At 38.8% G+C, this 25,200-nt stretch overlaps 1 protein-coding gene across 4 annotated transcripts in view; it reads left to right on the forward strand.

The window, feature by feature from the left end:
- The first annotated feature begins 4,646 nt into the window (after window positions 1-4,646).
- The window catches only part of LOC126091865 (39S ribosomal protein L48, mitochondrial), a 78,326-nt gene continuing 57,772 nt past the window's right edge, over window positions 4,647-25,200 (forward strand). For all 4 annotated transcript variants that reach the window (XM_049907145.1, XM_049907146.1, XM_049907148.1 and 1 more), the window contains exons 1-4: window positions 4,647-4,857; window positions 15,462-15,569; window positions 19,244-19,377; window positions 19,451-19,553. In XM_049907145.1, the coding sequence (XP_049763102.1) occupies window positions 4,834-4,857; window positions 15,462-15,569; window positions 19,244-19,377; window positions 19,451-19,553 (369 nt within the window). In that variant the 5' untranslated portion in view covers window positions 4,647-4,833. The remainder of the gene's footprint in view (window positions 4,858-15,461; window positions 15,570-19,243; window positions 19,378-19,450; window positions 19,554-25,200) is intronic.

Genomic DNA, 25,200 nt, shown 5'->3' on the forward strand with positions numbered 1-25,200 from the left:
GTGTGACAAGATGTAATAAAGTCGAATACCAGTACTGTCAAAAGCTTTTAACGTGGAATTCTCCATTAAATGAAAGTACAAAAAATGGAAGTGAACAAAAATAAAACAGAAACGAGCAAAAGTCGAATGCCAGCATGTCAAAAGCTTCGAACATGAATCTCTCCATTAAATGAAAGTACAAAAAATGGAAGTGAACAAAAATAAACTAGAATATGAGCAATACACTTATAATGCAATTAAATCATGTAGTTCACATGTGGGTTCACAAGCAGGAACACATATAAACAAATATATATCAGCCCGTAGAACACAATGTAAAGAAACCAGCTTCTGTTTATATGTACCAGCAGTAGTAGTAGATTATTCATTCATAGACAATTTACATTGCATGGTTTTCAACAGAAAATACATAGTAAATAAACTAAATTAAATAAATTTATACATACACTTATAACTATTCACTGTATCCTACAGATACAAGGGTGCAGAATACCCCACACAATCTCACATTAAAATTGCATACGCAATTTTGATTAATTACATAAAAGATATTGTACATAGAATATTTAGTTGAGATTTAAATAAAGACACATAATAGTTGTAACAATTCTGTTCAAAATATTAATTCGAGTCATAGCAAACATTTGACTGAAAATACTTTTGACATTGACTATGGCATATAGAACACAAATATAACTATTTACTACTAGGTTGTTGAAGGTATTCGTTTATACTGCAATAGCAGTTGTGTGTTATATGTATGCAGATCTGAGTTGATTTTGAAATTATCACTGCACCTTTTTATATTAATTATTCTTTTTCATATGTAGAGGCATGGTAAAGGTAGAACATTTAGCTGTTGGAATAACAACTTGGAGGGCATTAGCCTTGAACCATTGGTAATTATTCTAACACCTCATTTCTGTAGTCTAAACATGAATTTTAGATTTGTCTTATTATGACCCCAGACAATGACATTATAGATAACAGCAGTGTGAATATAAGCAAAGCAGATACTTCTGCTACACAGTTTACTGGACACATTACTAACTGTGGATAGTGCAAAGCAAGCAGAACATAATTTGTTAGTGAGATAGTGGATGTGGGCTTTCCAGCGTATATTTTCATCTACGTGGACACCTAAAAATCTTTTGATAGCTACTCTTTTAAGTTCTTTATTTTGTTGGCGTTTAGTTGGTGATAAATATGCACCAGTCGCTTTTTTACGATTTATTCAACCATGAACATGTTTTCAAGCCACTGTAGGGTCATCATCAGATAGAGATGTTACAAAAACATTATGTTGTGGACCAAGTATGTCTAGATGCAGAGCTGGTACTGAGTGCACTGCCATGTAGTATCCATATCATAATGCTTCTTATAACGTACATTATTAAGCTGTGTACACAAAGTATTTAGCTACACTTGGTTTTACAGTTTATTTTGTATTCCGAGGTCCAGGTCATTTTGTGACTTTGTTTTCCTGTAATGGGTATAATTAGTATTTAAAATATTTAAGGTTAACTTGTTCGTTTCAAACCAAGTTCGTGAATATTCCCAAACTCTAGTTACAGATAATGGCAATATTTCGCTTGCACCAGTGACAACATTCATATCATCAGCAACCTCAGTTATATGTGTCCATTCATTGGACTTTCGATGTGATTTACATAAATAAAAAATAAGAGGGGTCGTAGAACACTTCCATATGGTACCCTAACTTGTACACTGTAAAAATCAGACCTGTAAGCTATACTTTGATTTGTAATGTTGGGTGAAGTGATTTCTACTATCTGTTTTCTACTTTGGAGATAAGACTGAAACCATTTCGCAACTCCTCATATACCAACAGTTGCTAATTTGTCTAGCAAGACATCATGTTGGACAGTATCAAATGCCTTTAATAAGTCCAAATTTATTCCTATTGTATTGTTGTTTCTATCTAGTCCCATTATGATATTTTCGGTGAAATGGGTGATAGCTGATTGTGTACTCAGTCCTTCACGAAAAGTGCTAGTTTACAAACAAGAAATTGAATTTTTCGAGATTTCATGACTGTCTCTATTACGTTTGAAAATACAGATAACAAAGCTATTGGTCTATACTTACCTACTTCATCTATATTACCGTTTTTACACTGTGGTTTTATTTTTGAAATTGTCAATCTTTGAAGGAAGACTCTTTCTGATAATGACATGTTTATGAAATATGAGAGTGATTCTGATATGACACTAGCCTATTTTATTATAACTGAACCAGTTACCTTATCAGTCTGAGGACATTTTATTCTTCACTGTTTTTGTTATTCTGAGTGCTTCTGATTTATATGTAGGGCATAGCAATCTTGAGTTGACACGTTGTTCTCTTGGAACAGAAATTTCATTATCCATAAGACCATTTTTACTCAGATTGACTGGACTATTTGTGAAGTACTCATTTATGTAGTTTGCCAGATCAAGATTTTGGAGTAACACACTGTAATCATCTTCTAGAAAAATGTGATTTTGACTTTTAACATTTCTGTTTATTTATTTTTTGCTACATTCTACATTGATTTTTATGTGTTTACTGACCCTAAAAATACTTTGTCATTGGGCATTGTTTTAGCTTTTTAATCACCTGCCTACAACTGTTCTTATATGTCTTAATATAGCTTGCTAAGTGTTCATCTTTGTTGTCCTTATTGATTTGACTGAAATGTGTTAGGGTTTGACTCGACACATTCATAGCAGGTGATATCCGCTGGCTATTGTTCCTTGGTATGACACTGATTTTTGTAAGTTTTTTTGGAATGCACATCTCAAATAGGGACTTGAAAGTACCAGAAAAAGCATTGTATGAGTCATTAGCTGTTGTTTTCGAAAATACATTTTCCCAGATTCCTTTTGTTATCATCTGAATAAAAGTATTTACTTTTCCAGTGCAGTAGATCCTTTTATATCCCTAATTATATTTTATTACCTCGGGTATAGAAAAATTTACATGTGTGATGAGTATGTTCTGATTTGAAACACTTAAGTTTACATTTAGTGCTTCAGTGGAACCATTTTCCATATTTATGAAGATATTATCTAATAGGGAAGACGACAGCTCTGTTATTCTGCTGGGGTCTGTAAAGAGTGATTTCATGTGAAAGCTGTTTAGGATACTTAGAAGTTGTCTCTTTCCTCCAATTTCAATTAATACGTTAACATTGAAACTCACCTTGAAAATAATTTCACTTCAGTATTACATAAAGTGGTTAACAGTAGTTCCAGCTTTTTAAAAATGTGTTTTTATCATCCATTGGTGAGCTATATATTGTTGTGACAATTAGTTTTTACTCTCCTCCTCAGTTTTTACTCTATGGCACATGATTCACAATGTTTTTCAGTATTTAGATGATCCACTTCTGTTTTTGCTTTCAACTGTAATCCTGCTCTTGTATAAATGCATAGTCCACCAGTTTTACATACACTGTGGCAGTGATGAGATGATTGTTTAAATTTGCTTATATTTGTACGACTTGATTCACTGCCCTTGGACTTGCATTTGGGAGGATGTGGGTTCAATCCTGTGTCCAGCCATCCTGATTTAGGTTTTCCGTGATTTCCCTAAATTGCTTCAGGCAGGTGGTCCCTTTGATAGGGCACAGCCGCCTTCCTTCCCCATCCCTCCCTAATCCGATGAGACCGATAACCTCACTGTTTGGTCTCTTCCACTAAATCAGCCAACTGCCCTTGCACTAGTGTTCAGATAAACAAGTACATCACACACCAGCAAAATTATTTAAAGCTACTTCTAGATCTATCACTCTCTTCTTGAGGCACTGTATATTTTGACACATATCCTAAACACTTCGCAAGTATTTTCATTGTCGTCATTGGCTGATAATGTGCGGCTTTTTTCCTGAAGCTTGTCACTTATCTGCAAATTTTCAGACTGATTTGTCACAATCTTTTCCTTTTCATTCTTTGAAGCCATAAAAAAAATTCTCATTAAGTGGAGCAGATATACCTTGCCTTTGGCATCATTTATTCCACCCAACATTGAGGATGCGAGCAAAAATCCTTCGGAATCCGAACGGCATACTTACAACACAGTTCAAAGAGAGCAATACACACAAGAAGTCGTAATCAAGACCACGGTGCGATGAAGCCAGTTTCTGTCATATCAGACGATTTTTAGGTTTTGCAATGTGATAAAGGGCAGTTATTTCTAAACAGTCAAAACTGCAATGTAAGTTTTCATAAATAAATAATTTTATGCTCAAAAGGCGGCCACGATCTCATTTATAAAATATTACATGAGTGTGAATCCCAGCTGCGAAAAGTTAATCTTGTTTTTTGATTAAGATTTCTCGAATATACTACTTTGCTACGTCACGAAAACGTTCCCAGTCACTCACTTTACCACTAGACTATGAGGCCGACCATAAAGTATAAATGAAAAATATTGCCATTAATACACGTGTTTCGAAAAGCAAGAATACGCGTTTTCGCGTCAAATTTTGCAGTATTCGAAGTTCACTAGTATGGCACCAGGGGCGCTTCTGTCATTCTATGCTTCCATACGGAACTGTATATTCGATACCACCAGACAGTTAGTCGATAGTTACAGGTGTTTGTTGCGAGTGCGCTTTTCGATACATTGTTATCGATTGTTGTCGGTGTTTACGTTTTACAGTCGAAACTCGAATGTTATTGGCTTGGATCCGAGCTAGAAAGTAAATAATGTGGGGGCTGTGAGGAATACAGTGCTGGTGTACGGCGCATAATTCTGAGTTATCTAAGTTATTTTTGTTTTAAAGGCGTGTTTTATATACTTATAGATCATTCACAATCGTCTTAAACAATGTTGCGCCTTTTGCAAAGAAGTGTAAGTACGTTTCTTTTCTTTAATAATACAAACACTTCACAGTTTTAGCTAATAATTTTTTGTGAGCATTGCCTTGGACAAATTAATTTGGAGTAGATTGTTCTTTTCATGGCTATATTTATGTGTGCGATTCCAGCGTAGTTTACATATACTTCTCAGTGATAATATGTGGTGTCCACTCTAGAACCTAAAGCGACAGGTGTTTAAACAAGCGGACTTACTGACAACATGCTCGTCGTACATTTACTCACATTGAGTTTGTCGTCTACAATCAAACCCCCCACGGACTACGCTTCAAGTATGTCTGTCACTACAGCCAGTTTCACAGGGAGATGCACTGTGACAGTCTAGCCAAAACAACAGTGGCAACAGTAAATATAATCCTAGTTGGAGAAATTATTTACTCTGTCCATCTATCAGCTTTAGTTTGGCCTTGAAAGAAGCAAGGTATTTAGCCATAACAATGTTCGCCCACATACCCAGTATGTAAAGAATTGTAATAATAAAGTTACCTTGGTCACCATGCTGCCAGTGTACTGTAATTGTAAAACTGACATATTATGCTTCCTAGTGACATGTCAAAAATATTATCCAAGGAACATTCAAATAACCAATGCCAAGCTTATTTTATTCCTTTGTATATATTTAAATGAGTATAATTATCATTGAACTATAAAAGACTGGCAATAGGCTTTCTGGGATTCAGGATACATTATTTATTTGAAGCACCATGAATTCTAATAAGACTCTAGTCAGTTACATCATTACAAGGCTCATCCTTAGCTCAGACTACAAAATATGACAGAACCTTTGGCTTTTTGAACTTAGGAGTCAGAAGCAATAGTTGACTGACATTCCAGATTCAATTTTCAGAGTACTGTTGTTAAGTTTCAGTGCATATGGAATTCAACAGTGAATGTAAGAACTGCCCGGTAACCACCCATTGTGAAATTTACTTGCAGAGGATGATAGAGGTACGAGAATTACAAAGAATGCAAATACAGAGAAAGAATATGAGGGCGTGTAGCTGCCAGTTTTCTTATTGTCATTAACTTCTGTTGTAAAACTTTATTAAAACATATGGGCTGAAGACCAGGATTGATGTACAAAATTATCTTCTAACATTTTGTCCCCATCTGTGGAAGACTGAAATCTCTAGTTTTATACCTGAAGGCACCTGATGCAAGTTGGGACAAAATGTTCATAAATACCTTTAAAAGTCAGCGATGGCCTGCCATATCAGAAGTTTCAACAGGAGTAAACAGTGACCGTGAAGCAGTCATCTGTGCATTATTCTGTTGAAGAAATTAGTCTTTAGATAGTATTCCCCAGTGAAGACACTTTTATATGAATTATTTGCAGCTGAGTAACCACAGGATGAATAATGTATGTACAAAATATTCATCAAAATTATCAGTGATTTGGTTCTTATTTAATACTGCTTTGCTAGAAGTACTCTGTAGTTTTAGTTACTTACAATATGGAACAAATGTAGAAGCCAGTGTACGCTGTTTCCACAACCTTTATTTTGCATTCACATACATTGCCTTTGCCATCTCACTACAAAATTGTCAGTGACCAACCTAACCTGGACCTGAAGCTACACTATACGTGAGTGTCTCACCACAGCCGTGATTTCAAAAGGGTACACTATCAGACTCAACATTGTTTCTCCTTCAACATGCAAGCTGCAGAAAAGAGTATGGAAACAATACAGGTCAAAGAAATATGTCCATAAAATTCGAAAATGCAGTTTTTAGCTGGTAGCAGTTTTCTCTTGAAGTTCCCTTTTATACCACAGGGAATGCTGCAAATTTTCTGAACCCTTATTTCATCTATCCACTACTTACTGGACAGACATGTTTAAGAAATGTCATTTCTATACCCATACTGAAGTGTCTCAAGAAATTTGTCTATTAGCACAAATTGAGAGAAGGTAGAAATTGAAAGAAAAATCCAGTCTATTGCAACCTTAATTGGGCAGAGTTAAAATCAAAATGATAAGAGTAGCTAGTTACAAATGAGTAAATTGAAACCGTAGGTGCAGGCTACATGTGCCCCAAAAAACAGACAATCAGTAAAAGAAAGAAAAAAATTAATAAAACTATGTTATGTAAACTTACAAGAAATTGAATATTTTTATTTTGAAATTTTTTTCTGCCACATGATGCCATTCTCTCCACTCTCAGTGACCCATCCTTTCTTTTTCTTAGTATATTATGTGCAGTCCAGAAATACTTCTTTTTCTTCCCCCCCCCCCCCCCCCCAAAGTGGCCCAAGCAAGCTAAAAGGTTGAACACCATTGTTTTAAACCCTCATATTCAAGTTGTGTTGGTTTAGCTTTGATCTACAGCATTCTTAAGTCTATAATATTTTATTTGACAAAGCTAACCTTTACATTTGTATGACGAGAAGAGACCCAAAGATTCTGGGTAGTTTGTTCTTGCACAAATCATTGTGTTGGAACATGAACAGGTAAAGGATGTTATTCAGATTGATGCCTCTAAATACTGTGCTTATAATAAACATAAATTTTCATTATGTAATATGAAACTTGAAATCTCTTGTTAGAGTGCAAGAAAAAAAATCACTGCAGTAATATACTTTTTGGGCAAGAGTGAAAATATCATATGTGCCACATAAAAAGAGTGTGATCAGTCAGAATTATTCATATCACTTTTGGGATTTTTATTTCAGTCTAGTGGGACCAGACAAACAAATTATTCAACATTTTTGTTCAACATACTTGCTTAGTAAATAGAAAAATAACTGCAATCTCTCACTGCAGCATTCAGCATGACTATTTTTCTTTTAGTTATAAACAGTTATAATATATAGCTAAAATTGTAATAATAAAACAATGCAAACTCAAAGCTGGAATGTCAACAATATAAGGAAAAGATAGATTGCTACTTACTGTAAAGATGACACATTAAGTTTCGAACAGGCACAATGAAAAGACACTTACACAACAGCCTTCATCCAGCCTTTGTCAGAAAAGGAAAAACAAACACACACATACACATTCACACAAGCAAGCAAGCAACCACTCCTGATGCACAAATGAACGCCATCTCACACCACAGCTCGGGAACTGTCAGTCCTGTATGTGTGAGGTGTGCTTGCCTGTGTTACTTGGTGTGTGTGTGTCGGGAACTGTCAGTCCTGTATGTGTGAGGTGTGCTTGCCTGTGTTACTTGGTGTGTGTGTGTGTGTGTGTGTGTGTGTTTTTCCTTTTCTGATGAAGGCTGTGGCTGAAAGCTATTGTGTAAGTGTCTTTTCATTGTGCCTGTCTGCAGCTTAATGTCATCTTTACAGTTAGTAGCAATCTATTTCTTACTTACATTATTGTAATAATAAAATAATTCTATGTTGTATGACTGGGTCTAAGTGTCCAATGGCCACAGTATTTTGGCCAACAACCATGTTGCCATCATCAAGTGCAAGTTCCCATGGCTTACTAAGGCTACAGTCACAATTTATCAGCTGGTCACCTTTTACTATCTTGGTGGATTCCACAGTGATACAGTTCCATTATTTTTCCGTCTGTGTAAGAACCTTAGTGCTGCTGTAACCCATTTTATGTAATTCCGATAGAAAGTGCTGTGCAACTGCGAACTTGTTGGCCACAGTAGTCAGGTATGCCATTGATATTCACTGTAGCCATCTCTGATGGTATATATGTCATGCCTTGTTGACAGGATATTTAATACACATTAGATTTCCATAGCATGAGGCTGCCCACGACTCTACAAGTAGGTCTCGTGTTTTGACGCTGGGTGGAAAAAGTCTTTCTTGGAACAAGTACAGCAGCTACAGCCTTCTTCAACTTTACATTTATGCCAGTTGTACTGTTGATGGAGGGCTCACTGAATCTGCCATCCTGTGAAGCCATTCTTATGGAAAACTGTCCTCAGGAGAGACTCCATATCTGAGAGGTTGTGGGCCCTGTATTCCCATGGTTTGAGGCCTCTGTTCCTCAGCACTGTGTGGTCCTAGCTGTCTGTGTGTAAGAACAAGTTGGTGCACATCTTCTATGGCATACAGTGTGCCCAGATGTATCGTCAGTTCTCCTCTTCATCAAGACATACAGAAAGGGAAGCACTCTGTCCACTTAGATTTCCATGCCAAAGCTGATATTCCGATATTTAGAGTTGTGGTGTCTAAGGAATTCATCCAGCTTGCCCTTTCCATGTGGCCACAATACAAAATTGTAGTCAACATAATGAAAGAAACAAATCGTTTTCCATTGACCTGTTTCAGGGCTTCCTCCTTGAAGTGTTCCATGTTCCAAGTGCCAGCAGTGCTGAGCTAATAAGCCCCATCGAAAAGAAAGTACGGCAGAGTATGACTTGCATGCATGCAGGCCTCCAAGTTACATATCTGTGCGATAAGCTTCAAGGATTTGTGTAACTGAACTCTGGTAAAAAGAGACATGACATCAGAACTAACAAGAATGTTGGGATTCTTTAGCCTCTGACTGTTGAAATGTTCCACAACATCCACAGATTTGTGAATATGTGGACATTTACCAGCATAACGACTAAGCATGTTCTTCAGGAACCAGGTGGTTAATATTAAAGTTTAGCTACTCACAAAGGTCCATTGTGGCCTCTTCTTATGACAGTGAAACTTGGTAGGTCTGCTGATGCAGTAATGCAGAACTGATTTATACGGGAAAAAAATAGTTCCCGTTTTGGCCACCAGGTGCAAATCTGGTGCTGTACTGTGTTTGTATGACAGTACAACGTGTTTGTATGACAGTACAACATACACACTGTCATTTGACAAGCCATGACACAAGTGAACAGTATGGCTATTGAGAAGAACCATCATGTGCTGTTAGTGAAACTGCTATTCGCGAACAGCAGCAATTACAGTGCTGCATAGAGTATCACTGGCTGAAAGGTCCAAGGAGAGGCTCAGTGTCATTAAGTAGTTTATACAAGATGATGATGAGATTTGGAAATACGGGTGACCTTGGTGTGGCACCTGGAAGAGGAAGTGTCCTATCCCAATGGAAGTTACTGATGCGGTTACTGTTGCTTTAACTGATGCGACATATGCCTGCGGGTAGTGCAGTTCCATGAGAATTAACATCCCAAGGTCAACATTACAGAAAGTTTTGCAGTCTGTTCTACACAGGTACCCAAACAAGATCTAGGTGGTGCAGCAACTAAAACATCATGATCCGCAGCAATGTTCTGAATTTGCTCTTTGGTTTCTGGCACAGACTGAAGTATTGTCTGACAGGCAATATTCTGTGGAGAGAAGATGAAGCACCTTTTACATTACAGGGTGCAGTGAATACACAAATTCAGGGTACCGTTAAACCATCTGTTGTGCACAAAGAGCCATTGCATTTGTTTTATGTTACTGTTTGGTGTGGATACATAATCATCATTTATTCCCGTCACAAGTGCCTTTTATTCTTGGTTGGTTGTTCTTTGAAGAGAGCACACCCAGAGGGTCTGTCAGCTGTATTACAGCATCGGCGTATTATCAAAATCCCCTTGTATAGGATGTGATTCCTGCTTTGGAAGAGCACAACTGTGTGGAGACAACTTTCCTCAGGCAAGATGGGACGACACTTCCACGCCGTTTGCTCAGTGAAAGATTTGCTTAATGCAACCTTCCACAAACATGTTATCTCCAGAGGTTTCCCAGATGAGTGGCCTGCAAGATCACATGATCTTGACTGGGGGTATCTAAAAGAACACTTTCACCAGGGATATGTTCAGTCTCTACCTGATCTGAAGGCCAGTATTACTCAGACTCCACTAGAACTTCTGAGAGCAACTGCTGATCACATTGTTTTATGGATGCAGCATCTCATCAACTTCTCTGGTGCTCATATTGAACAAATTGTGTAAGTGGCAATTAATAATAAAATAAAGATTACGTCTTTCTCACGTGTTTGACGTTTTTGCCCATATTCTGTTCTTAGTCCATTAAATATGGAAACATTTCAATATGCCTTTCTTCTTTCACAGCACCAGATTTGCATCTGGTGGCCAAAATTGGAACTAATTTTTTTCCATCTAAATTGGTTCTGCATTAACACAGTAGTATATCTACCAAGTTTTGCTGGCATATGATAATTACAGCACACAGTGGATCCCTGTGAGTAGCTGAATTTTAAATTATAACAATCTTATACTTCCTGTTAATGAGTAAGTCTGATGATGCTAACATCTGGGTGCAGTTTGTAGGTGCTTCCATTGTTGCTTTAGCTAATAGACTGATCTTAGTAGAAACCTGCAGACAATATTTTGTTTGCACCTAGACTAAAATAGAAAGAATAGGCTGTACCTCAATCTGTGAAACAGTAGTGATCATATTTTTCATGTTTGCATCCACTCAACCTCAGTAGCTGCATGATAAACACAAGTAATGAGGGGAAGAAAAAAAAAACCATTGGGACAACACGGATATAATGCACTGCACAACACAATTAAAGGATCATTTTTCCAAAATCTTGTAATTGTCTCCCATTGTGACACGTAAGTTTAAAATCAGGATCAGATTTGCCTAGAAAATTCCTATGTAAAGGTACAAAAGCGTAGCACCCTGCAGTGTCACACTTGGACTTGGCTACACTTTGAACAGTAAGAGTGCGAAAAAATGGCTACAGCTAAGGACTCCATGGGGGGCGTAAGGTGGGTCAGTGATGTCCATTGGTACCAAATTTCGTGACAATTCTACTCAATGGCACCTTGGGTGTGCCACATATGTGAGAAGGTCATTATAGCCCTCTTACCTACATTTCATCCCTTCTTTTGACACCTCTGCTATGGAAGTCAGAATCTCGCCACTAACATTGAAATTGTGTAATTTTGTTATGGGTGACCAAGGAAAACATTTCAGACACACCATCACTCAGAATCTGACCAACATGAAAAGGCCCCAGTGGGTGTCATAAAGAATGTCAATGAAACCACCTTTTCCCTGGGGCGTTGGTTCCCGCACATTTTGTAGCTGAAAACAACAGATTCCAGTGCAATAACCAAGAGGGAGGTGATCTTGACAACCTTTGACGTTGCTGACTCCCTCACATGTCTTGACCCTTCTTGAAGACAATGTGGGGCTGCATCCCTATTGAATGTGGTTGCAACCCTTTGGAGTGCAATGCTCTCATGTACAGGTTGGAACCACTAGGGACCACCTAAAACCATTCAACAAAATTTGAATGTTATCTGATGCAGCAAAAGGTACTTGTGCTTTTTCAGCTATCCTGGTTTGTGTTCTCTGTGGTGTGATCACACGGGAATGCAATATAAACACTTGCAAGAGTAAAATGGCAAAGGGTCCCACTAGTGATAATAGTTTCCAAGCTTCCATGTTGAGCCACTGCTCAAACTTCTTAATTATTCAGAGATGCTGATAAAATTTGTGCTTGCATAATTTGTAGTGGAGAATCTGTTAACTCATTCCCAACTATTGTTGACTCAGCATAAGATTATCCCTGACTGCTTGAAGTGCTGTTGCCAGCTTTCAAGTACAAAGCAAGCACCAGTGACTGCAAGTGAAAACAGTAACCATCTATGGAGCTCTGGCAATACTGAGACATTGCCATAGAGACATTTACAAAATCACTTTAAGTGACTGATTGAGGTAGGTGCATGCAGCAGCCACACCCAGTCCACTGCAATTGCCAGGAGTCCTCTTACACCGATTTTTCTTTGTAGTTAAGTTATTTGTGTGTTCTGTGGATCATAATTGTGACAACTTGCTATGACATGGAAAGAGTCTGTTTTATAATTATGTTACACTTTCTCCATGAAAAATATGGCAGTAAGCTGACCATTTGCATGATTTCGTAAGTTGTGTGCCCCCTCTCCTCCCTTTCCAGTGATCAATAGTATCTTTTAAATTCTTTGCACCACTGGGTAGATGATCAAAGATCTCGTTCCTCTCTGTGCTACATTAATGCTGAGTTACGGATAATTTGAATCATTTCATATTCTAGTATTGTATTTATCAATGTTACTGTTGTTTCTATACTGTGGCTGGTTTTTGCTAACAAACGTCATAGAGGAGTAAATCAACGGTGAATGTGCTGTGTCAAATGTTTAGAGAGTTGTCAATTACATGCTCTAGAGGGGACACCACACATTATTCTTATTACACATCACTGTGCAACACACAGTTTTTCCTCAGTGACAAGTTAGCCCAGAATATGATGCTATATGTCATTAGTTCATGAAAAAAGGAAAGTGAGCTTTGACATTTTCATCTCCAAACTACACTCCTGGAAATTGAAATAAGAACACCGTGAATTCATTGTCCCAGGAAGGGGAAACTTTATTGACACATTCCTGGGGTCAGATACATCACATGATCACACTGACAGAACCACAGGCAACAGAGCATGCACAATGTCGGCACTAGTACAGTGTATATCCACCTTTCGCAGCAATGCAGGCTGCTATTCTCCCATGGAGACGATCGTAGAGATGCTGGATGTAGTCCTGTGGAATGGCTTGCCATGCCATTTCCACCTGGCGCCTCAGTTGGACCAGCGTTCGTGCTGGACGTGCAGACCGCGTGAGACGACGCTTCATCCAGTCCCAAACATGCTCAATGGGGGACAGATCCGGAGATCTTGCTGGCCAGGGTAGTGGACTTACACCTTCTAGAGCACGTTGGGTGGCACGGGATACATGCGGACGTGCATTGTCCTGTTGGAACAGCAAGTTCCCTTGCCGGTCTAGGAATGGTAGAACGATGGGTTCGATGACGGTTTGGATGTACCGTGCACTATTCAGTGTCCCCTCGACAATCACCAGTGGTGTACAGCCAGTGTAGGAGATCGCTCCCCACACCATGATGCCGGGTGTTGGCCCTGTGTGCCTCGGTCGTATGCAGTCCTGATTGTGGCGCCCACCTGCACGGCGCCAAACACGCATACCACCATCATTGGCACCAAGGCAGAAGAGACTCTCATCGCTGAAGACTACACGTCTCCATTCGTCCCTCCATTCACGCCTGTCGCGACACCATTGGAGGCGGGCTGCACGATGTTGGGGCGTGAGCGGAAGACGGCCTAACGGTGTGCGGGACCGTAGCCCAGCTTCATGGAGACAGTTGCGAATGGTCCTCGCCGATACCCCAGGAGCAACAGTGTCCCTAATTTGCTGGGAAGTTGCGGTGCGGTCCCCTACAGCACTGCGTAGGATCCTACGGTCTTGGTGTGCATCCGTGCGTCACTGCGGTCCGGTCTCAGGTCGACGGGCACGTGCACCTTCCGCCGACCACTGGCGACAACATCAATGTACTGTGGAGACCTCACGCCCCACGTGTTGAGCAATTCGGCGGTACGTCCACCCGGCCTCCCGCATGCCCACTATACGCCCTCGCTCAAAGTCCGTCAACTGCACATACGGTTCACATCCACGCTGTCGCGGCATGCTACCAGTGTTAAAGACTGCGATGGAGCTCCGTATGCCACGGCAAACTGGCTGACACTGATGGCGGCGGTGCACAAATGCTGCGCAGCTAGCGCCATTCGACGGCCAACACCGCGGTTCCTGGTGTGTCCGCTGTGCCGTGCGTGTGATCATTGCTTGTACAGCCCTCTCGCAGTGTCCGGAGCAAGTATGGTGGGTCTGACACACCGGTGTCAATGTGTTCTTTTTTCCATTTCCAGGAGTGTATATTATATGTAATGCAGAAGTTGTTTAACTTAGACATTTAAGAACATCTGTATCATTTGACTTCACACTAAGGTTCTTATCAATTAAATAACTCAGAATATTCTGTTTCATATATTGATTTACACTTGTTTATTATTTTTAGAGGTGTGGCCAGAGACCCTGTGCAGTACTGAATTGCATGCTTTGTGCTTTACCTAAATTCAGTGACAGACCATTTGCAGAGAACCCATTATCAATTCTCAAGAAAATGTTATTTACATTTTCAAACAGTGGAAATCCAGGATGGAATAATGACAATATTATGAAAAGGATAGACTGTGAGGCAAGTTATTTACATTTTCAAGTGTTGAAGTTACTTGTTTAGGCTTAATTATAATACTTGCATTACCAGCAAAGACAACTGCCGTTACCTCCGGTGCCCTGTTGTAATGGAAAGAGAGAAACACGATAGGTGGTGATCCTACAGCTCCAATTATACAATGCCACTTGAGTGATTTCAGGAGTCATGCAGAGGAACTTATCTCCTGGTAAAAGAAGATGTCTTTGTAAATGTTTTTGAAATGTCAACTTAAAATGCTCTGTCCACAAGTGCTGTCAGTTTTTGTACCTGATGACTGGTGAAAACTGTACAAGATAATTGACATGTGTATGGCAGCCCTTTTAGATGCTGAAACTAAAAAAAATGTGTGTATTTTGATGACAAGGAAACTTTCTTTGACTTGCTGTAGTGTCGATCCATGAGTAAGGAAATTGATAACTTGCCTTCTGCAAATGGTCTGTCACTGCATTTAGATTTCTAGGTAATCCACAAAAAATTAGAATGAAATGGGATAAAGACTGCAGACAAACATGTAATTCAAAACTTCATGGTGCCTGACCTTTTTTTGCAATATTGATGATGAATTATATATTGGGAGTAGCTCTATATAGTTATTGCTTCTTTTGCAGGTCTCAAGATCATCTCACCTTAATGACTGTTTGCAGAAGTTCTCGTTGGCACAGAATCAGAGAGGAAGAGCCCGGAATTACAGCATATATGAACCGGATTACTTAGATGTTAGATGAAATGCTTTGCCGTAAATAGTTTTTTTCTGTTAATAAATTTGAGAAAATTATAAGTAAAAGTGTCCTACACGTTCTTTTCTTGTGTTGATGACAAGAAATTAAAACTTTGTGAAGAGAATATTTTAACTAAGATTAAGCATATATTAGTTTATATGCATAATGTGCTCACAATTTTTGTGTGTGTTGATGTCAGTAACAGTTGCAGTAGACCCTCATGTATCCAGATTACAAGGGGCATTCTAGGTAATCCGCAAAAAAATTAGAATGAAATGGGATAAAGACTGCAAATAAATATTTTGTATATATTATTTTCACATAAATTTTGATTGAATATTGAAAATAAACAGATAGTGAGATTTGTATGCTGAAATAATCAGTAATTTTTGTAACCAGATTTCTGTGTCATTTATGCACAGTTCAGTGATGCAGACATTTCACCAGCATTTGTTCAGCCGAACTTGTTTCTGCCTGGCATTCCAAATAAACCATTACTCTGTCGATGGTTTGTTGTTGCCTCTGTACACATCATAGTGTCTTCTGATTGAGTGCCAACTTCTTCGCCAAATCCACTATCACTATTGTCGTTGACTGCAGGTGAACAATTGGTGATAATTTCATCATCAGAAATCACACTATAGCAACATCATTATCATTTTGCAGCCAGTCATTTACACAGTTACTACGGCAAAAATAAAAATATTTAAAAAAGATCTGATTTAATCAGGGACAGAGAAATGAGATTCCACTGTAAGTGTGCTTCCACTTTACTTATATAGCAAAGTTGTTTTCATTTGAATGTGGGAGACTGGTTAGCAAAAATGGCCATAAAGAAACGTAAGCACCTCTGCATGTATTGTGTAGTTAAACAAGTAACCTCAGTGAATTAGCCTTCACAACATTGTCAGTTGAATATTCATTTTGTTTTCCTAGGCACGTTTGAGATAACGTGTTAGTTTTGAACACATCCATTGCCTGTTTATTTTTCCTGCCTATTAAGAACTGTAAAACTTTGCAGATGTCACACTTATAAATAATTCATTGGGGACAGGCACAAGATGCAACGCAGAAATTTAAACTGGTTATCCTGTATTGTTTCCTGTAGTGCAGATAAATTTCAACACTTTAGTGGAAGAACTTAACCCTTTCAGACCCTCTGGCAGCAATTGTGTACGCGTTGGAACTTTTATTCTGTCTTAACTGCAACAGAAGTATTTTTCCCAATGGAAACCTGAGGTACTCTTTTGTTAATGTTCAGTCCTTTCTTCGTGTGCAAGTGCTGCCAACTGTTGGGCATCACTATAAAAACATCAGCAGTTCAGTGTAGCAGTGCACAGCAGTATGTGGCCACCAGACTACACAGACGTGGTTGCTTCCCTGTATTCCACTGTATAATTGAATACTGTTATTGTTATTTTTCATTTCATATTGTTGCTTCTTTGTGTTAACACGAAATATCTATATGGATGACACGTGTTCAAGATGTTCACCACTAACCTTGTATTCAGCTACTATCATTTACCAACATTTAAAGGGCACTGCCATTCATTACACCAAATTGAAATTTGTTGAAGTTCCTTGCAGTTGTCCAATCACAATACTTTCCTGTACATAATATCACCTTCGTTTAACATCTTATACTGCTGCAGATCTCTCTCTCAGTTTGTGTTAAGTTCCTATGGGACCAAACTGCTGAAGTCATTGGTCCCTAGCCTTACATACTACTTAATCTAACTTAAACTAACTTACGCTAAGGACAACACGCACATCCATGCTTTGAGGAAGTACTCAAACCATCCAACAGGAGGAGCCGCGCAAACCGTGGAAAGGCGCCTCAGACCACGCAGCGGGACCGTGTTAGATAAATAGTTTATGTATACTGAAAGCATTGTCCTATCACACTTCCGTGCAGCTCAATTGAATATTTGCCATTCACTATAGCTGACTGATTCATGTGATCATAACTTGGTTAGTAGTGAACGGTGTGATACACTGTTATACACCTTTCAGAATTCTAGAAGACCGAATCTGCCTATTCATATACATCTGTTGTTTGCAACAGGTATGAATAAAGCAAGCTGTGTTTCACAAGACTGGTTTTTCTCAAATCCACACTGAGTATCTGAGAGATGTTTGTTTTCCTCCAGGAACATCATAATGTTTATAGTATCTCCCTAGGATGTTGCAGCATACAGGTATCAGTGATATTGCTCTGTAATTTTGTGCACCCAATCTTTTACTTTTTTTGTGAACAGGGCTGACCAGCATTCTTTTCCTGTCACATGCGGCTATTTGCTGCACGAGAGATTCTCGATAAATATGAGCTGGGAAAGAAGCTGATTCTGTGGTGTATTCAATGTAAAATCTAACTGGAATTCTGTCAGGGCTGGTGCCTTGTTCACTTTAAATAGTCATCATTGTTTTTCAATACTGGGGGTGCTAAAGTCAATATATCTCATTTGTGAGTTGTGCAGTTTGTCGGAAATTGGGGCTCCTGTGTGTGAATACATTTTTAAATTTCCGTTTTCCCTCTGATGCCTTCAGTTTCAACACCAGATGGATACTGAATGGAAGGTTTGGACACATTCATTGGCTTGTGACAAGAAATTCACAAGATTTTCTGATAGATCTTTCCTCAGGTTCCGATTGTGAAAATTGCACTAGGCTGCATGTGCCCCTCCTCACGGATGTACAAGTTGCTATTAACTTCCCTCTAACAGTTACCCTGGATAGCAAGAGTAGTAGTAGTCACCTCTGTTTTCGCAACATTCTCAGAGTGGTGCCATTAAAACAGTGTGGGTATTTGCAGTCTATTATTCTTCTTCTTGGAACATATTATCCAAACTGCAGTGTATATCGTCTTTCAGCTTTAACTACAACTGACATGTATTTGCCAGATCTCAACTAATCAGTTGCACCCTTTAAATAAGTTGATAGTGATCCTTTATCAGTTTGACCAAACGCAAATTAACATAACTCACTTTTAAATAAGTCACTGTATCTGCACATGCACTGAGATTTTGTGTAGCTTATAGAGTACATCATTTATAATTTGTCCACAGAATCGTGTTACCTTATTTTAGAGCATAAAATTTTTTCTCTGTATTGCTACCCTTAATTATTGGATAACACATATTTGCCCAACAGATGAGTGCAATAAGTTCCCTTTCAGCTGAATGTCCAAATTCTGGAACATAAACACTTTGCTGAATTTGATTGCAAATATTTAGTCCCCGACATCGACATGCAGGGAAGGTGCACTTCCATTACACTTTTTCTATATATGATGAATTCCACGTTGTTACAAAAATTAGGGACTTCTACTTTCTGATTCACATAATCTTCCAGAGAGGTGATCTCCCTCTTCCTCCCCCCCCCCCCTCTCTCTCTCTCTCTCTCTCTCTCTCTCACACACACACACACACACACACACACACTCACAAAGAAAGAAAGGAGATTACATGTGTGGGGTTTTCACCAAAAAATCACCCTAAAAAATACAATAATTACTGATGAAGCTAGCTTTTAGAATTGGTAGCAAAGTCATCAGCATGTAAACTTGTTAAGTCAAGCTTCAAATATAAAAAAAAAAACTGCATATAGGTTAGATTTTGTACTTGTGAAAAGAAATTGTATAATTGTATAATGTCAAACATTAAATATTTCAGGCCTTAAAACCAAAAATTCCAGTTTATGATGCTATCAACATTCAGATAAAAGGCTATGATTATCCTGTTTTGGAACACTATCAAAAATTTATTCACAATCTCTCAGAAAATATGAACATAGAAGTAGAAGATGGGTAAGTAATACTTCTAATGCCGCGCAATAACTGACATCTAAAACTAAATCTAAATTGAGTCTGTTTCTTCCAGGTGGGCTTTGCCAGCTCAGACACAAACAGTGCAGCGATTCAAGCCCCAGAGCACTGTTGTTGATTCAGAATATAAACTATCCATTTACGAGAGAAATGTGCAGGTAACAGGGTTTCACATTTCGTGAGCACCTGGTATTATAAATAACAATTTAGTTTATACACTGTGTTATTTTACATGGTATTCTGTGTGTAAGTTATGAAATGCAATCAAAATACGTATTGCTCAATCACATAAAATTTTGCTTTTGGGCCTAGCTGCAAGATGGGTTGTTGGCTGAATGAGTTGTATCAGACTAGTAATTGAAATGTTCATGGTTCAATCTCCAGTTGGTTCTTAGATTTTTTCCTGTAGCTCACTTCTTTCACTTTTCACAATAATTTCTGCATGTGAAAAATGACAAGTTGCTGTGGTGTTGAAATCAACTTTTGAGTTAATGATCACCTTACTTTATAACACTACCAGCTGTATATTGTATAAAAAGGAAAATTCACTTGATGAATACTATCAAATTACAAGGAAGCAGAATGGCTGGTTAGTACTTACCTTGCAGGCAAAATTCTGAGTACTGTCAACAGCAATTAGTACAGACAGTACATTCGTAAAACTAGTATTTAGCAGTTTCTTCTTAGTACCCTGAACCTGAGTGGTGTGCAGGCATAAGATCCAAAAGCTATGAATAACTGATCATACTGTGTGTCCATACATATCATGCATGTTGGATGTATAGGTGGGTGGTTACTTGCTTGTCTTCATCTTATTGGCTTTTGGTTTACACAAATATTTTCTCAGGTATAACCTTTACAAGACCTTTGCACAAAGCACAGAATGAGAGTTAAATTTCTGCTTTTATGCAAAATTAGGTGAGAGAGTGTTTATGGAAAGGGTGACATTTTGTTGTCGGAGTATTTGATTGACTAAATTGTTAACACTTTTGAAGTGTTTTTTAGTGGTGTGAAGTGAAAATAAATAGTTAAGAGATAGTTTAACAAGCTTCCTTCCCTCTGCAACACTGTCAGTGCCTGGTGGATGTTATTCTGAAAATGTCAAACTATCGTGGGCAGCTAAGTGATTTATGGAAAGATGCCCAAGATAGGTTCCTGCAATTTTAAGGTTTCTTGTGCAAATTACTGCCACCGTGTCAGTAGTCAGTCCACTACACAGTTAAATGCCACTATAAACTATGTTTTGAGAATGAATAGTCAAGACTGAAAAGCAAGAACGGCTCACCAGGGCAAAATTTAATCAGAGCTTTGACAGACAATAAACCACATCTTAGGGGAAGGGAAACAGCAACATTAGTGGGGAAAATAAAAGAAGTCTCAAGAAAACAACTAAAATGAAAAAAAAGAACAAATAATCCATAGAAACAACAAACTAACACATACTAGAACAGGCTCATCCCAGAATTGGGAGCGGCCGTGCCCCGTGGGCGCAAGGCAGTGTAGTTCAGCATCCGTACGCAACCCTGTGTCGCTAGTGTTGGTATAGGAGCAAGAGAGTTAGCTGCGGAGTGAGTGAGACTGCACAGCACTGCTCTGCCCTGGACTGTCCTGTGGTCAGATCCAATGTAAACAAAATAACAGAGGAAGCGCAGCTCTGTAAAAGTAGTCGATGAGCGGTAAAACAAGCAAACCATTTACTGTTTAGGTAACAATTAAGTGTCCGTGTGGAAGAATTACTACACAAAGCTTTAGAAAACAATATCCAAAACAAAAATCGAAGAACAACTTACCGAGACTCGAACTTCGGGACCTTTGCCTTTTGCAGGCAAGTGCTCTACCAACTGAGCTACCCAAGCATGACTTACACCCCGTCCTCACAGCTTTACTTCTGCCAGTATCTCGTCTCCTACCAGTTTCAATCTGCCAGGAAGTTTCATATCAGCGCACACTCCACTGCAGAGTGAAAATCTTATTCTGGAAACATCCCCCAGGCTGTGGCTAAGCCATGTCTCCACAATATCCTTTCTTTCAGGAGTGCTAGTTCTGCAGGGTTCGCAGGAGAGCTTCTGTAAAGTTTGGAAGGTAGGAGATGAGATACTGGCAGAAGTAAAGCTGTGAGGACGGAGCGTGAGTCGTGCTTGGGTAGCTCAATTGGTAGAGCACTTGCCCGCGAAAGGCAAAGGTCCCGAGTTCGAGTCTCGGTCCGGCACACAGTTTTAATCTGCCAGGAAGTTTCAACTTAGTAGCTGATTCTATTTGTATTGTACATGAACACTCATCGTATGTCCAGTATGCATCTTCTGAAAGATATATCAATTTCTTAAATGAACTAGTTTTAGAAACAGTTTTACGTAAGAGTCTCACATATCCCTTTTCAAAGTTTAGACATCAGATCCTTAGTTTGCTGTTTTGTACGCAATAATTTTAATTGATAAAGTTTAAAAACCTATTAAAAAATAGAAGACCTTTAATCCTTACAGTCAACATTGTTAAAAAGACAACATTTTTCTTTTTCGAGGAACTGATTTTGTTTAGGTTTGGTACAATATTCCAGAAGACTGCTAACCTCAAAGAATTAGTCAAATTATTATCGCTAAGTAGTGAATGGTTCTTAGTTTTAGCAAACTTTAAAAGGGAGAAAAAGCACTCACAAATACGTGGAACCAAACATTGAGAGAACTTTGCATGCTGGTGCAAAAGGGGATACTTCTCTCGTGGAAAAGAGCTATAAAAGTCATCCAAAGTTTTACCCATAAGAAAGCGGTCCTTCAGCCGGATATTGCATTGCAGGTCAATCGGCTCTAGTTGAAAAACTTGTGAGATGTCCTCTGCCCGAAGGGAAAACGGGCAGTCAAATATATCTAAGGTCAGTTGAAGCTCACTTATCTCCAAAAATTTGTTTTCAAACTCTTTTTGTAATTTGCAAATGATTTGAACATAATCTGAAAAATCCACATCATCTTACGACGCTGTCAAATGCAGGGAAGTGTCAACAATTCTCCTCGCGCAACTGTTTTTCCCACAAAATAAGGTTTTTTTTTTACCAGTTAGGTCACTCAAAAAAGCCAAATTTGCCACCCACTTAGGATCATGAAGTAATTCTTCTGGACATCCTTTCATTTCCAAAAAGTTATTGATTTCATCCCTCATGAGAAAAACAGATTGAAGCACCTTCCCTCTGCTCAGCCATCTTGCTTCGGCATGGTAGGGGATGTCCAGGTATTACGGTTTGATATCAGCCAGAAATACTTTAAATTGGCAATGTGTGAGTCAGTGCAGGCAAATATAATTAACCATTGGAACAACTGTGTCCATAACATTTTTTATGTTGACAATCTTCACACATAGTCCCTACTGGTGTATCAGACAATGGACTGCCACGAACAAGGAACATACGACTTCAGCCATTTTTGACCTGACGTAACCGAGGAATCCAGTGCGTATCCCTCGTAGCGCAGGGGCTCCGTCCGTTGTTACACTGGTCAGGCGTTGCCATTTTAAACCCACTGACTCAAACACGTTTTCCACAGCTAGAAAAATGTCCAAACCCATGGTATTAGGTTGAGAAATTCTTCAGTGACACGCAGATTGTCGTCGACGCCGCGAATGAATATGCCGAGCTGTGATACTCGTATGTCCGCAACAGACTCTTCAAGAGCGATATAAAATGAAATGAAGTTTGCCACTCTCTCCGTTAATTGCTGCTCCATATCTGAGGCCATATCTTCGAATCGGCGAGCAACAGTTTGAGGCGAAAGAGCTATTTTTTCAAATTATTCCTTGAGGTCTGCAGGGCAAATACAAACCGCCGAGTCAATCCTTGATGTGATTCCCAGCCGCAAAAGGTTTCCCTGCTTTCACAATTCTCAGCAAGCATTTGTAATTTGTGCGTAAACGTTGTCCATCTATTTCCTGCTCCTACGAAGGCCATAAAGAAAAGAAAAGCCCTTGCAATTAATTTTGTACAATCCTGTTTTTAAAACATTTTTGTAATTTTAACAATTAATTGTTTCATTCATTGAAAACCAAATAAAAAACTAACAAAAAAATTAGTTTTAGCTGTGTTTTTCCCCAGTTCCTCTGAAAAGCGGTCGTAGATGCTAACAAGGACAGCGAAATGTGGTCGCAAAATAAATTTTTATTTATTGGAATATTTGTGTTTTAATTAATAGCTCAAACTACAACATATGTCTTTCCATACATCAAAACACAAACACACAAAAACAAAGAATGACTCATGACACTTTGCTGTCCAAGAGAGTGTTCTTTTCAGAAAGTGGAAAAAAGTAACCCACCTTAAACTTTTTCTCATGTCTGTGCGACTCTATTTAATGAAACCCAGACATAAAAATTAACTGAAAAGAAATGTTCCTTGTTGCTGACAATCTGAAATTCGACAACTGGCACATTGCTAAGTGTCATGTCAGATTATAAAATATAGTTTTTAAATAATAAAGAGTCATACAATAGGAAACACTTACTTCACTGTAATGCTGCTTGAAATTTTCTTTTAGTTCTTCAAGCTGTGACTGGCATTCCTCTTGCAACAAATTTTCGTTCTGATCTTTGTGAAAGGTACTAAGGTGCCACTCAATTGAGTACTTTTTTGACTACTTGAGGTCCTGATGACATACTAAACATTTGGAGTTATTTTCGACAGCAGTACAAAAAAAATCTTAATTTCCTACCGGGTTTAAATAGTGCGGACGTGCCGCTCATTCGCTTTTTGTCTGCTGCTGTTGACCAACATCTTTGTGTCATATCAATGCTGGTGCTAGCACCCCAGAGGCACAGTTTGGACGAGCCTGTACTAGAAAATCCAGGATGGAATGTAACAATATTATAAAAAGAAAATTGCTACTCACCGTATAGTGAAGATGCTGAGTCACAGATAGGCACAACAAAAAAGACTGTCACAATATAAACTTTGGTCAACAAGGCCTTTGTCGAAAATAGACCCTCCCCCCCCCCCCCCCCCACACACACACACCAATGATTGCAGCCTCTGGCAGATGAAGCCACACTCAGTGATTTCAGCTGCCAGAGGCTGCAGTCATGTGCGTGGGTGCATGCACGCATGTGCGCCTGTGCCTGTCATCTATTTTCAACAAAGGCCTTGTTGTTGGCTGAAAGCTTATATTGTGACGGTCTTTTTGTTGTGCCTATCTGCAACTCGGCACCTCCACTATATGGTGAGTAGCAAGTTTCCTTTTCATAATATTGAAACACATACTAGAGAAAGATAAAAAGGTAGTAGGCAGCAGCAAGAAGATGAGACCATGTTGAGTATATGCAGAAAGTAGAACTCTGGGAAGACTATGAAGCTCTGAAATCCTAAGAGTAGTGACTGTATCTTACTTGTATGGTAAAGCAGGTGCGCAAGATTACTGTTGCGGTCTTAAATGGCGTCACCTGCAAAAAGTCATTGCTTGTTTCTACAAGAGACATAAAAACTTTTATCAATCCTGTCAATCCATTTCTGTCTCTGTCCATCTGTTTTTATTTCTAAATTTAATCTATTGCATTCCATTGTAAACTTTTATGTCCTTCTTGACAAACAGTCCAAGACTTTTATTTGGTGGCAGTTTCTGACTCCTTACTCCTCCCAGCTCAAAACTCTTTTAATAGAAATATATCGTATGTCTGCTATGTTTGTTTCAGTAGTTATTTCCTTTCCTTTCCTTTCCTTAGTATGCTGTAAACATACACAATAATTCTTAATTGTGGTGAAAACTCATTCAAACAAGGGGTGGGGGGGGGGGGCAGAATTTTTAAAAGTAACGAATCTTTGCCATTGTTTACAGT

This window comes from Schistocerca cancellata, chromosome 7 (assembly GCF_023864275.1).
Source record: "Schistocerca cancellata isolate TAMUIC-IGC-003103 chromosome 7, iqSchCanc2.1, whole genome shotgun sequence".
Classification (NCBI taxonomy): Eukaryota; Metazoa; Arthropoda; class Insecta; order Orthoptera; family Acrididae; genus Schistocerca; species Schistocerca cancellata.